This window comes from Urocampus carinirostris, chromosome 2 (genome assembly GCF_059441175.1).
Source record: "Urocampus carinirostris isolate Australia breed hairy pipefish chromosome 2, RoL_Ucar_1.0, whole genome shotgun sequence".
NCBI lineage: Eukaryota > Metazoa > Chordata > Actinopteri > Syngnathiformes > Syngnathidae > Urocampus > Urocampus carinirostris.
Genome location: NC_142350.1, coordinates 68,746,272 through 68,761,288, shown reverse-complemented (window position 1 = coordinate 68,761,288; position 15,017 = coordinate 68,746,272). Strand labels below are relative to the sequence as shown.

At 44.3% G+C, this 15,017-nt stretch overlaps 1 protein-coding gene across 4 annotated transcripts; it reads right to left on the bottom strand.

Moving 5' to 3' along the window:
- Positions 1 to 3,303: 3,303 nt before the first annotated feature.
- LOC148373115 (uncharacterized) lies at positions 3,304 to 13,687 on the bottom strand. 4 transcript variants are annotated; one of them, XM_088328157.1, is made up of 14 exons: positions 13,391 to 13,687; positions 12,058 to 12,102; positions 11,948 to 11,992; positions 11,494 to 11,529; positions 9,238 to 9,285; positions 9,040 to 9,102; positions 8,842 to 8,904; positions 8,642 to 8,704; positions 8,445 to 8,507; positions 8,245 to 8,307; positions 8,048 to 8,110; positions 7,401 to 7,460; positions 7,272 to 7,314; positions 3,304 to 3,585 (listed from the first exon to the last, which is right to left on the bottom strand). In XM_088328157.1, exons 1-14 carry the CDS (start codon positions 13,635 to 13,637, stop codon positions 3,552 to 3,554), a joined length of 936 nt encoding a protein of 311 aa, XP_088184283.1. In that variant the 5' UTR covers positions 13,638 to 13,687; the 3' UTR covers positions 3,304 to 3,551. The 4 variants fall into 4 exon arrangements, with proteins under 4 accessions (XP_088184283.1, XP_088184282.1, XP_088184284.1 ...); XM_088328156.1 differs by having other exon boundaries at positions 3,304 to 3,588; positions 13,391 to 13,683; XM_088328158.1 differs by lacking the exon at positions 8,842 to 8,904 and having other exon boundaries at positions 3,304 to 3,588; positions 13,391 to 13,683.
- Positions 13,688 to 15,017: the final 1,330 nt, after the last annotated feature.

The window sequence follows — 15,017 nt, the reverse complement described above, 5'->3', positions numbered from 1 at the left end:
TACTAAAATGCTAATTCCCCTTATAGTGTTGAAAGCCAGCAGAGGTGCTAACCACATGTTGTGGATATATTGATTCACTCATTGCAGGTCAACGGCTCCCGTTTTTACACTCGTTATTGTAATCATTTCTATTTTCACAAATATATAAAAAGGATGATGTTGGTTGAAATTCAGATGATTTGAATTCATTACAAAAGTTAAAACCACGATACGATCACTTTTTAAAAGAATCTTGTTAAAACGGATGTTCAAATGATTGTCATGGTTGATTTTCTGAACTGTATTGTATGTCAACTGAAAAGAAAACCGTTTGATATTGTTAGCAGTCTTCAGCGCGCTGCTAACAATGTCGAGAAGCAGCGGAGGTGCTAACCGCACGGTGTCTGTATGTTGTGACGCTCATTGCGGTAACTGGAATAAAAGCCTCGTCGTCCGGTCCAGCCTGAACGGGGATCCTTGGTGGGACGGCTTCACCGCAGTTACATTGTGACGAAAGGGAATCCGCGTGGTGTTCGGGGGGTCGATTGGGTCTTCGCGAGGAGAATCGCAGCCGTTCGTAAAAGGAGCAGTTGGCGGGGGAGGACGGCTAGGACAGTGTTTTTCAAGCTTTTTTGAGCCAGGGCAGGTTTTTGACATTGGCACACCACTGAAGGATTTTATACATTTGACTATAAAGGACTTTATACGATTGAATACAAATAACATTTAATGCAAAAGATATTCACTGACTGGGCTGTAGTATGAGGTCAGGGCAGGCTGGTGGAAGATGTTGTTTACAGGAACGGCAGGAACGGGACGTACGGCTGATAAGATAATCAGCACACCCAGACGCTGTTGACGCAGAAAGGCCCCGATGTCGCAGAAAGGCTCGGTGTTGTTTTGAGGACCCCGGACATCGGGACGCCCGTCTACGAGATGGTGAAGCCCAGGGGCTTCCTTGGCACGCCCACGGGAGGAGCCGGCACACCGTTATGCCAATAGGAGAACGCTAAAGGACTTCACAAAAAGGCTTCCCAGAGACTCCAACGTCACTAATTTGGTTGTTTTCGATGGAGTACACTTGGTTAAATTGTTAATAAAATGAAATCTGCCCCTGTGTGGAAATGCCAGTTTCCTGTTTATCTTTTCCCTCAAGAAACGAGCGCGCATAAATTGTTGGGCGAATGTAGGCTGTGTTTGGTTCATGGAGTCAGATAACTGATTTGAACATTAGATAGATAGATAGATAGATAGATAGATAGATAGATAGATAGATAGATAGATACTTTATTCATCCCCGAAGGGAAATTCACTTTTCCAGCAGCATCCCTAAGCTGAGAACAATCGAAAATAACTGAGAACAATCGAAAAATAACACGGGAGCTGCTGGAGTGGCTGCCATTCGTGACGGCGCCGGAGAAACGATTCAATTTGAATCATGTACAAACAAACAAACAATTGAATCATGTACAAGAAACGATTCAATCTGAATCATGTACAAACAAACAAACAATTGAATCATGTACAACAAACAAACAAAATATTTATGTTTCAATAAGTGGAGTGTTAATAAAATGGGGGGAAAATAATTTCTGATACTGATATAACCAGGTAAAACTAATTTTAAGTTACCTGTCCAAATGAATGTTGTGCCATCTCACCTTTCCCACTCTCTCTGCTCGCTCCTGAAACTTTATCAAATAGTCCAAAATTTTACCTCATCTTCTCCGCTCACCTCGTCGTCCTCTTCTCCTTCCACTTCGCACTACAGAGACTTTTTAGCATCTGAATGTGTCGACCCGTCAGTTTGACACATTTTGGTTAGACAGTTGTACTTTGGTATTCGAATGACTACTATATTCAAGCAAATCAGTGTTCGACCCAAAACTTAGCGACATGTTTTCGGTGGATGAAATGAAAAAGATGGAATTTTAACACGGGCGAAGGCGGGGCGCAGTGAGATAAGCGGCCATCTTGGTTACTCTTGCCCGGCCGAGATAACGTCAACGTATACTGCAAAAATTGTTGCGGTAATCTACATAGTCTGCAGCGTTAGGTTTGTACGGTTTAATATCCAGGGATCAGAATGGAGATTTTCATTTTCAACTGAAATAGCCAGCGTCCAGGAATAAACCAGGGCATTTATTAGTGGGCAAGGAAAAACTCCAAAACCCAAGAATGAGGACAACAAGAAACCTTGAGAAGGGGTAGCAAATGAGGTAATCCCCCTTCCAGTAGCAACTCCCTGCATTGAACTAAAATTACAATGAAAGACTAGGGCTGCACGATTAACCGAAATCTACAGGATATCGCGATGTAACGTAACGCCGTTGAATAGTCGCAAAACACTGCGGTTTGAGCCTTGTGTGTGCACACAGCAACCATAATAAATCTCCCCAGAAGAGAGCGCTGTTGTCTTCAGTTTAAAATATCTCCACATGATTAACCCCAGTGTTTTCATTTTAAGGACCGTTATTGTACTTTTTTATACAGATTGCATAGAAAGTTTTCAAAGAAGTTTGTAAAAGCCATAACATTTGGCATGTTGGTTTCAGATCAGATGATCGTGTCATTGTGGCCTGTGTGGTGACTTCATATTTTGAATTCATTTCAATTTTCCAGCCAATTTTGCCATTTTGACTCAGTTTTGAAGGCCTACAGAAAATGTAGTGTTTGAAGCAATAAGAATTAATTTGATGCACATTTGTTTGTTGGTGGGTTTTTATCTAGGCACAGCAGAAAAATAGCATCAGGCAATAATTTACAAAAGAAAACAAGTACAATTTGTTAAAGCACAATTCTCAGAAAAAAATGTTACTTTAATCAAATTTAATTGCTACTGATCAGATTTCCAGAATACCTGGTCGAAATGATGCTCTTGTTACATGTGAAAGTTTTAATAATTCAGAAGTCAAAAAGTCAAAGGCCCTTTTTGGTTACGGTTCCTCTCATATAGGTTTTAGTTGTAGTCTGTGCAGCCATTTGAGACTTCTTGTGATTAAAGGCTAGGCAAATAAACATGACTTACAGTTCTTAAATAGTTCAGCTCTATTAAATACCTATAAAATAATATCCTTTTCCATTTCAACACTTACCTTGGTGTTGGCCCGTCACCCTGTCCTTTGGCATGTGTGTGTTGACAACAGGACCAGCCTGCAGAAAAAGCTCCCATAGTAATGGCTCAGACACTTTTTCATCCAGGCCACCCACATACACTGTGGCATCTTGATTTCGTTCGGAAATTGGTCCCGCTGCCATGTTGATTCCACAACGGTGAGGACCAGCTTGACGCTACATTATGATAATAAATTACAAGACCACATGTTATAAAATGACACCGAACAGTTCGTTTAATGACGATATGATTTCCAATACGCCCAGTTTTTACAGCACAGACTTTTGATAATGACATCATCTTAGCAGAAAATGATTCATAAATGTTTTCTAATATTTGAAAAAGTGACATTGGATCATTTCTCAAAAATGACTGGACTAGGATATCTGTCCATGGCTCCAACTTTTCCCGCCAGATGATCCTTTTTCTTTTCCTCTTCGGCGTTGCGTCTGTTCAGTCACTTTTCACCGCGCGGACGTCTCCTTCGCCTTCTTCTGGAGAAAAAAAGAAAACTATTTGTGAGGTTTTGCGACTTTCGTCCGCTTCTCCTCGAAAACAGCTTTCCATCGGGCTCCGCCCCTCCACTCGCTCGGACAAAGATTGAATATTGTGTAAAGAGCGCCGTGGCGAGTGTCGCAATGGTCAGGAAGATCCCATCTCATCCCAAAGTCATCAAAAGGGCCTCAACGATGCATTAGAGGTTTAGATCCGAGATTTCATTGTTGAGAAGGTCCATGAAAAGTCAAAGCTGCGTATTTGAGATTGTCCTACAGTGGATCCTGGGTTTTCGAACGCCTCTCAGTTCGAACAAATCGGTTCTCGACCAAAAATTTGGAGAAATTCTTGCTTCGCTGTTCGGTCAAATAATCGGAGTTCGAACGGCGGTACGCTAGGGTGCGATGCTGAGCGGCGTACGGGTGTGGATGGTATAGATTGCCCCCACCCCTCGTGAAGAACTGTTATCACGTGCGGACGTGTTTTGTTTCGCTTTCGCTTTTAATATAGGTGTAGGACGTGTTTTAGGCCCTAATTATGCCTGCAGTGCAAGCGGCAAAGTTACTACAGCTGAAAAAAGAAAAGTAGTGCGTACAACTATTGCATTTAAGAAAGAAATAATAGCAAAATATGAAGGAGGTGGAGTGTCTGATCTTGCTAGGGAATACAGCATGGCTAAATCTACCATCAGTACCATACTAAAGAATAAGGAGGCTGTGAAATCGAGTGATGCGGCTAAGGGAGTGAGTGCTATAAGCAAGCAAAAAGAACATCCTTCCAAAGAATAATAAACATAACATTCATGGTGTTGGAACGGAGCCCAACATCGAGGGTGTTGGAACGGAGCCCCCTTTCCAATGAAGCACTAGCCACTTGTGGTACTAAATGACATGTAAACTATCAGATTTTTTTTATCTTTACACGTTCATGTTAACGTCATCGTTCGTACGGAAGATTACGATAACGCGAACGTACGATTAGCCTGGGTTAGCTTTATGATTAAGTTAAACATTCAAGGTAAACATTCAGGGTGTTGGAACGGATTAAAACGATTTACATTATTTTTAATGGGAAAAATGATTTCGGTGATCGAACAAATCGGTTTCCGAACGGGGTTCCGGAACGGATTATGCTGGAGGACCCAGGTTCCACCGTATTTCTTTTTTACCATCAGGAGCGCCTCACTGTGAAATCCTTCACCATAACATTTCTTATCTCCGTTTTTTACGCCGCAGAGGTGAAATCCCATGCGGAATAGAGCCCGGCAGCTAACAATCAGGTAAGATGACCGACGCACGAAAACTAGCACATAACCAAGCCGCTCAACTCCCAGTAAACCGACATGATGTCGTACGCAAACAAGAGCTTACTTTAGTGAGCCTTTGCCTAAAGTTAAAGACGTTAACGGTATAAATATACTTATTATGTTGCCTGGAATACTACGTCCACTTACTTTAGAACAGAGGCAGGCATCCTTATAGACATTATCCCTGTTGAGTCGGTGCCGTGGTCTTAGATGCGACTATATCGGGTCAAAAATTCCCGCCGTCGCCCGGCTTCTCGGAATACCTCGCATCAGATCTGCATATACGCCACGCGCGCCGTTTGGACACTTTCCATAATTAAAACGTAAGAAGAAACTTTCACAAAAAAAAAAGGAAAACCGACCAACCGCAAGACAATTGCACAGACGTGCCGGCAGAAATCAATCAAGTCAAACAAGTTCGCCGCGGTAGCCTCTATCTCGGTATCGTTTTTTTCGTTGCAAATGAAGCGAGCGGTTTGATGCTACCGTGCGCGTGCGTCTGCCGCCTGGGGATTTCCCATCATGCATCCTTCCGGGGTAGTTGTGTAGCGAGTTACGCTGCACTGTTTTACTCAGAGAAATAAATGACTGTGTTTGAAATCCAATACGTGGCTCAACAGTAAGTTCATTTCGAAATATTCAACGTAGATATGTTGCGTTTATGCCAGGTTCAAGTGGAAAAATGCGGTAAAATAATACGACTTGCGGTTTTTCCGCGTCACTTCCTGTTCTTTGATCCGGGCATCGGCAACAGTCTCACACAATGGCTGACAGGATAAGATAAGATAATCCATTATTCGACCCACGATGGGGAAATTCCTTTTGAAAGATCACGGCTAAGAAGGGATGGTCGCGTGTCTGATCGAACTCCGTCCATGGATTAACAAAGTGAATGATTTTATACATTTGACGATAAAGGATTTTATACGACTGAATACAAGTTACATTAATTGAGTTTAATGCTATAGTTATTTACTGACTGTGCCTTTATTCAATGAGCAGTGAGAGTTCAGGGCAGGCATAAGTGGTGGAAGAGGTTGTTTACAGGAACGGGACATACTGCTGATAAGATAATCAGCACACCCAGACGCTGTTGACGCAGAAAGGCCCGGTGTTGTTTTGAGGAAGCCAGACATCGAGACGCTCGTCTATGAGATTGTGAAGCCCACGTTGGGCTTCCTTGGCACGCCCATGGTAGGAGCCGGCACACCATTTTGCGGGGAGAAGATGGCCAATATGAGAAAGCTAACGGACTTCAAAAGGGGGCTTCCCGCGCACACTCCAACGTCACTTCAGACGTTTTCGAAGGAGTACACTTAGTTAAATTGTTAATCAAATCAAATCTGCCATCGTGTGACAATGTCGGCTTTCCTGTTCATCTTTTCCCTCGAGAAACGAGCGCGCAATTGTTGGGTGAATGTAGGTTGTGTTAGGCTAATGGGGTCAGATAACTCATTCGAACAATTTGTTAAACGCTACATTTTGATATTTCATTCCAACAAAAGCAATGCCAAACGTTTCTAAACCGGGACAAACAACTACATCTTGTCATAGTTTAGACAATTGTAAAGGTCTTTCACTTCATATTTGTGAATCTATTGGCAGCCGCTCTCAATCTCAATGAGTCGTCACGTACTTTGCAGTTTTCACCGTTCGGAGAAGGAATCCAAGCTTCAGTCAGACGTCCGCCGCGTTCCTTCTTTGGCGGTTTAGCTCGATGTGGTATCGGCGACGCTACACGAGTCATTTTAGGAGCGAGACGTAGACAAATATCCGGAACGATACGAGCGGTGACGTGCCCAAGCGATCGATGTCGACCGCCGTTAGAGAAAGTCGTCATTGAGTACTTTTATCGTCCTAGATGACAACAGTTACTTCAGTGTACTTTAAGAAAGTGTGTTTTGGTAAATAGATGTTTACATTTACATTCCGATCCAATTCTATACGAAAAAACATCTTTCGGTTTGAACAAAACAGGATAGTCTTTATTGTCACCGTTAACATTTTGGTTCGCTTATCCTCGAAGAAAGCGTTGGTTCGATTCTTTAGTTTTTTTTACACTCTCTCGGATTGCATTACGATCCCATCGGATTTAAAAACATATTTTAGTTGGAACCGAACGGCTTGTCGGTCAAGTGCTCCCACCGCCGTGACCCGGTTTCGATTCCCGTTGCATAGAATGCTTTGCGATCGCGGTCGGCAATGTTTTGGAATGAACGATCGTTGCGCACGATGAAATACTCCGATCTGATCCACCCTGTATTGCGGTAAATAAGGTGCACTTTTAACTTTCTGGCCAATTTGAGCTTTTGAGGTGCGGCTTACAGTCCAGAAGACCGGGTGCTCATTGAACTTGACCGGAACGGAGGCACTTACGAGTCATCGGCGAAGGGACGGGCATCATCTTCCTCCTCCATATCTGGAATGTTAGCACAATCAGTAACAATGCAATTCTTTTCACTAATGGTGTCTATTTCTGTGAAATCTAGCAAATTTAGTGTTTACCTGGTATGTTTATCCCCTGGGACACTAACCAGGTGTCAATTTTGCCCATAACCGCTGCAACTGCCAAAAAAGAAAGATTGTCAGTAACAGCTTACACTCCAAATACATCAGCTTTAGAGTTGAATATATACAGACTCTATCAGAGAATGAGAAGATTCCCATTAAGCCTTCCTTAAGCAAGTATCACACAGGCCGCCCGACTCCAGACAAACATGTCCGACGCTCCGCTCTCCTCCTCTATCGTCCTTTTCGTGTAAAAACAGAGATTCGCTGACGGACCGACAAAAGGGGACTGACGCGGCCGAGTTTAAATACTGACAGGGAGCCGATCTGTCAATAATCTGCAGCTGGCGCCACACGGGCGGGGCCAATTGGGCGCTATGGCGACCGTCACACGCAAAATCCTGCGGCGAGCCGTAGTTTGCCCACCCTGGCTGTACGCCATCATTAGGCAGTTTTCCTTTTGAATTCCGAAATAGAAAACTCCGTCCGAATATTCTCGTTTTCCCTTTGTATAAAGGCGCGTGCGTCCGGCACGTTCCGACGGTGGAGACGACGAAAGGATTCCTCCGGACCAATTGAAGAACGCCGCACGCCTGATTAACGTTGGGTAAATACGAGGAAAAGAAGAAAAGGAAGACCTTTACCTTCGTCGTTTGACCTCGCGGTGCGCTCGTCCAACCAGGCCTCCAAGTCCGGCGGCGTATTCACTGAAACAAATATAATAAAGGAATGAACAGCCGTCAAATTTGTATGTCAACATAGGAGAATTCGTGTACTTTGAGTGTTTCTGTCCTAGCATTTTGCAAGACGCACAAAGGGACGAGGAAACCATGACCTTTACCTTCTGCGTTTGATGTTGCTGGGCGTCGAACCGACCAGGCGTCCAAGGCCTGAGGCGTTATCACTGCCACAAATATAATAAAGGGATGAATAGCCATCAAATTTGTATGTCAACATAGGAAAAAGTACTTTGAGATCGGAGTGTTTCTGTCCTAGCATTTTGCAGGACGCACGAAGGGACGAGGAAACCAGGACCTTTACCTTTGGGGTTTGACGTTGCTGGGCGTCGAAGCGACCAGGCGTCCAAGACCTGAGGCGTTATCACTGCCACAAATATAATAAAGGGATGAATAGCCGTCAAATTTGTATGTCAACATAGGAGAATTCGTGTACTTTGAGTGTTTCTGTCCTAGCATTTTGCAAGACGCACAAAGGGACGAGGAAACCATGACCTTTACCTTCTGCGTTTGATGTTGCTGGGCGTCGAACCGACCAGGCGTCCAAGGCCTGAGGCGTTATCACTGCCACAAATATAATAAAGGGATGAATAGCCATCAAATTTGTATGTCAACATAGGAAAAAGTACTTTGAGATCGGAGTGTTTCTGTCCTAGCATTTTGCAGGACGCACGAAGGGACGAGGAAACCAGGACCTTTACCTTTGGGGTTTGACGTTGCTGGGCGTCGAAGCGACCAGGCGTCCAAGACCTGAGGCGTTATCACTGCCACAAATATAATAAAGGGATGAATAGCCGTCAAATTTGTATGTCAACATAGGAGAATTCGTGTACTTTGAGTGTTTCTGTCCTAGCATTTTGCGAAGACGCATTAAGGGACGAGGAAACCAGGACCTTTACCTTCTGCGTTTGACGTTGCTGGGCGTCGAACCGACCAGGCGTCCAAGTCCGGCGGCGTATTCACTGAAACAAATATAATAAAGGAATGAATAGCCGTCAAATTTGTATGTCAACATAGGAGAATTCGTGTACTTTGAGTGTTTCTGTCGTAGCATTTTGCGAAGACGCATTAAGGGTTGAGGAAACCAAGACCTTTACCTTCTGCGTTTGACGTTGCTGGCCGCCGGTCCGACCATGCGTCCAAGTCTGGTGACAAAAAATAGACTATGTATGTACAGCAGTCGCCTTGAGAAATGAGAAGAATTCATGTAATTGTCACGGATACGGTAAAACCATGGGTTTATTGGCTTTTTAATATCAGACTTCTCCAGAGGAGATAGCCGAGAATGCCGGTTCCTTATTTTAACAATTTGACCCCGTTTGTGATTCGGACTATTATGCTCAGTGACGTCACCATCGGCCGATCGAGTTGCCCTTCTTCGATTTCTGCGCCCTTTAGAGCAGATCTGCTTTTTTTTCATAAAAAGGACTGAAGGGAGGACTTCGAATCACGAGGCCTTCCTGTACGGTCCTCTCCCGATCTCCTCGCCAGCTCAAAACGAGTCGACGTTCGCTCTCCTCGTTTCGAGTGTCTGTTGAACTTTGATATTGCGCCTCTCGAGGACTTGGGTATGGTCTTCTCCGGTTCTCCTCGCAAGCTCAAAATTCATTGTGCTCTTCTCTCCAGAGTTCCTTCTCCTTTTTTCGTGGCCAAATTCAAGCCCTATTCAAGCACTTTCAAGGCCAGTTTTTCAACATTACCTTTAAAAGAAAGAATCCAGCGCCGATCAAAACGACGTTTTCTTTTGACAGATGACTAAAATAACGTCACTATTTTGCTGTTAGCACATACTATGTCGGCGACGTCGCACTTGTTTACAAATACGAGAAGGCCCTACCAGTGACCGGTAATAACGGAGTTCCATGCGGTGGCCGATAAAGAAAGAAAGTATGAACGGGGGCAGAAAAATGAAGACAATTTGGACTCATTTTATTGCCATCCATTGCTCCGAAGCAGAGCGCATTCAATCTTTTGATTTTGCTGATTTGCATTTGACAAAAATACATAGAAATGGCTGCCATACACCTGCGAATAGGTACGATGCCCTTATCCAAAAATCATTTGATGTTTTGACTTTATCAAAGAAAAATGAAGCAATGTGTAGCCATTTTTTTTCATCCACAAAAATATCAAAAATGTGAATCCACCCTTCAAAAGGTTTTCAACAAATTTGGGTTTTAGGTGAAATCTTTGAATACGATAGACGAAATGACATTTAATATGCTTATGAATCTGCCCCCTGTGAGGAGTTAAATATGTGGTTATTATCATTTTTATCATATTGATTTTTTTCGCTGTAGCTCTGTTTGCAGCACTTTCCGTCCCTTTAATAATGCTTATCATTGTTTCGTGATGAAAGACTGCAAATCTGAAATGTTTATGCTAATTTTGTTTGTAATGATGTATTGTTCAATCAATAAATGATTAAAAAAATGTAAGATGACTTTTTTTTTATTATTATAAAAACAATTTGGCGCCCTCTGCCGGTACTACGACTCTCAGCGTCACAACGGATCGGTGTACACTCTTATTTGCATCGATTACACGTATTAAGTAGCGCATAAATCAAGTGATACATTAAATCGATGATTCGTCGCCAACGCTTTTAATAATCTGTTTTCATTTATTTTGTCGATGAGTTGTTGCAGCCCTATATTTTATATTTATGTACATACAATAGAAGGGTTGCGTCAAGAGAAAAACGAGCTGCAAAGCATCCAACATGAGGTTCAGTTTGCAGTATGTCCACTGGGTCTGACCAGAGCTAAGCGGCACTCGCGAGGCGATCTAGTGACTGCAACTGTCATTTATAAACCAGAGAACATTGAGGAAAGCTGTGTTTTTTTAGGAGTTCGTTTTTTTGCCTAAGGACACGTCGACATTTACCTCAGAGCTGGGAATCGAACCTGGGCCTCTTGGTCCTAAGGGGAGCCTTGAATCTTTAGTGATCTTATCTCATTTTGTAATCCAAGATTACATTCCTGATTCATAATTGAATGGTGAGCCTTCAAAAAGACCCCCAGCTCCCCAGCTAAGCACACTTCTTCTGCCATTCATTTACGAGTTGGGCCCCTGTGAGAGTGGATTTTCTACCGTGCGGCCCTTAAGCTAAAATGAGTGTGACACCCCTGCCTGCCGTAGGCACTGGGCTTCGCTCAATTTATCCGGCTTTCATGCAACCGACTTGAGGCTAAATTCAGCCAACATTACAAATATATCCTGGCTTAGTCTATTGTTTTAGAGACTTTTGTGACACACTAAAAGATTTATGAAGGTTTGGATGGACACATCCAGGGTCCGGCCGGGTCCGGCTTGCGAACCCCATGTTTGACAGACCTACTTTAGATGTTTACCTGCACAGCGCGGATCTTGAGTGTCCGTCACGGCAACTGCCAGAAAAAAACAACATTTGAAAATGAGTACTTTTGAAAGAAATACATTTAGAAAATAATCCATCAGTGAAATTTTTTGGAACCCACGTCAAACAAAAAAAAAATCAATAAAGGCGGCCAAAGGCCTACTGTCATCGTCTGGTGAAATTATGATGTATTTGATACTGTGTTCAATATTACTGGCGGGCCAAATAGCGGGCCAGTAAAAAATGTGATGACGGGCCGTAACTGGCCCCCGGGACGAACTTTGGACATCCCCTTTGAGCTTAGCAAAGCCAGCCCATTCTATCTTTATTAAGCCGCAGAGTCTTCTATCGAATTTTAAACCAAGACCGAAAGAAAAGAAAAAAAAGAGCAGTCACTCGATAAATTTGTAAGAGATGATGTTAAGAATTGGACGAAGAATCCAAAATACCTGCGTAGTGAACACGTCCGGCGGTCGGCTTGGCGGGACGGTTTCCTGCAAGAACTTGTTAGCAAGAGCTTCCTATCGTCCTTTCAAAATAAGAGAAAGCAATCACTCACTTTGCGGAGAAGGTGCGCTGACGGACATTTTGTCAACCTCCGCTTCTGAAAAATACAAAAGGAAATCGAGGAAAATGACATTTTCTTGACCCCTGAAGTCCAATCGAAAGAAAGAATCTCATCCGAAATGAAATGAACCATTTGGAAATATCACATTTTAAACTTAAAGCAAATCGATGAAGGACAATGCTCACATTCCTCAAAATATACTATTTGAAGGAACGCCGGGTCTCGTTTGACCACCAGATGGCATTGTATGGTTTAACCGAAAATGAAAAATACAAACTACGGAGACCGAAGGCTACCAAAAAGGCGCCATTTTTATTCACCTAGTTTGCCTTTAAAGGGGCCGTGTGCATTTTTCGACCACTAGATGTTGCTGCATGCTACAGTGCAACCCAAAACGAGTGCTGAAAATGAAGAATACAACCTGCAGGGACTGAAAGTGACCGAAAAGGCACTGTTTTTATTCACCTTGTTTGCCTTTAAAGGGACCGTGTGCATTATTGAATCCAATATGTCTTGCTGTATGGCATAGTGCAATCAAAAACCAGTGCTTAAAATGACGAAGACATACTACAGAGTGACCAAAACACTAAGTGAGCCTCATGTTATGTCAAATAAATAGTTGTTTCTTGACCTAAGATTTTTACCCACTCGTTTTGACGTGCCGGTACGCTAGTAGTCGCGCTCTACCCACGCAATCCGACGCTATCGTATGCTAGCAGTGGCAGTCTACCCGCTCATTTCGCTGTGCCCTCACGCTAGCAGTCGCAGTTTACCCAACAATTTTGATGCTCTTGTATGCTAACACTCCTGGTATACTCACTCGTTTTGACGTGCCGGTACGCTAGCAGCCGCGGTCTTCCCACGGATTCCGACGCCGTCGTGCGCTAGCATCGGCGGTCTAACCGCTCATTTCGACGTGCTCTCACGCTAGCAGCCGCGGTCTACCCAACGATTTCGGTGCCCTCGTATTCTCCCGGTATACCTGCTCGTTTGGACGCGCCGGTACGCTAGCAGTCACGGTCTACCCACGGAATCCGACGCTATCGTATGCTAGCATTGGCGGTCTACCCGCTCATTTCGCTGTGCCCTCACGCTAGCAGTCGCAGTTTACCCAACAATTTTGATGCTCTCGTATGCTAACACTCCTGGTATACTCACTCGTTTTGACGTGCCGGTACGCTAGCAGCCGCGGTCTACCCAACGATTTCGATGCCCTCGTATTCTCCCGGTATACCTGCTCGTTTGGCTGCGCCGGTACGCTAGCAGTCGCGGTCTACCCACGGATTCCGACGCCATGGCGCGCTAGCAATGGCGGTCCACCCACCGAGATCTTTGGCCTCCTGCAGGCACCCGATGAGCTCCAAGAGTTTGCGCGTGACGTCCACGGCGCCATCTACGGTGAAGGTGGAGGCCAAAACCCGGGTCACCTCCACATAGTTCTTTCCTTCCAACTTGGAGAGCGCCACCTTGCGCCCGCCTTGCCCGTCCGCCAGCACCATGCAAAATTTGTCAAAATTCAACTTGGACAAGTTCTCCAAGGCTTCGGCGACAGCTAACTTTTTCGAGCTCATCCCCGACAAAGGAGTCCGGCCCCGAAAAGCCGTCCCTCCCGCTCCTTCGCCGAAACGAAAGCTTTTCTTCCGCCTTGTTTTCAAAACGGTCTCGATAAGAAACGGGAGCGAGCAAAGGTCCTTTCTTATCAGTATTCGTACGGTTTTGTTTCTTTTGTGCTTTGTTGACCCGAGGTGAATATTCGGTTCGGAAGGAATGGAAAACAATCATAAATGGTAAACGGACTGCATTTGTGTAGCGCTTTTAACCAGTCTCTGAAGACCTCCAAAGTGCTTTACAATATACTTCACAATTTACCCATTCACACACACGTTTACACACCCATAGCGGCCTCAGCCCTTCGAGGCGCCTACCTGCTTATCGAGGGTGTTAGGTGTTCCGTTTCTCGCCCGGGGTCACTTCCACATTAAATTTAGAGGAGCCAGGAATCGAACCTAGGACTTCTTGGTCCCAAGACAAGCACTCTACAATGTGCTTCACACTTTACCCGTTCACACACACACTCACGCACCCATAGCGGCGTCAGCCATTCGAGGCGCCTACCTGCTTATCGAGGGTGTTAGGGGTTCCGTTTCTCGCCCAGGGTCACTTCCACATTAAATTTAGAGGAGCCAGGAATCGAACCTAGGACTTCTTATTCCCAAAACGAGCACTCTACAATGTGCTTCACACTTTACCCATACACACACACGCTCACACACCCATAGCGGCGTCAGCCATTCGAGGCGCCTACCTGCTTATCGAGGGTCTTAAGGGTTCCGTTTCTGCCCGAGGTCACTTGGGCGTTAAATTTAGAGGAGCCAGGAATCGCTCGGAAGAGCCGGGAATCGAACCTGTGACAAGCTGGCGTACACGGTTAACCACCGCATTCGACAAATCGGAAGCCCAAAAAAACACAATGACTGCTCAACAGAATCGAAGAACTTGATTGCCCTCAACGATAAATATCTGTTATTTGCAGCGACATCTAGTGGTTAACTCTAGTGCTCGTAGACTGTAGAAGTCGTAAGTGCAATGGCATTAGCGTTCATATTTTGAAGATAAAAGAAGATAACTTTTTTTGAAATGGATTTTCTTTTTTTTTGTCTGTTTTCGCTTCTTTAGGGATCTGCGAAGGACTGCAAGACAGCATTTCCGTTTGTGCCCGCTGGAGAGAGCTGCCGCACTCCTTTTTGGGGCAGGCCACAGAATGACTTGAATCCAAATGTCTTTCTTGTCTTTGATATCAACGTTATGAAATATTGTATGCTGCGAGATAGGACACGGCACTCCAGGGGAAATCATTTATAAAAAGACTTTGAAAGGAATAAGAATAGATAATAAGAATAATAATGCAATGAAGAATGGTGCGCGGTGACTATCGTGCAACGAAAAGAAGC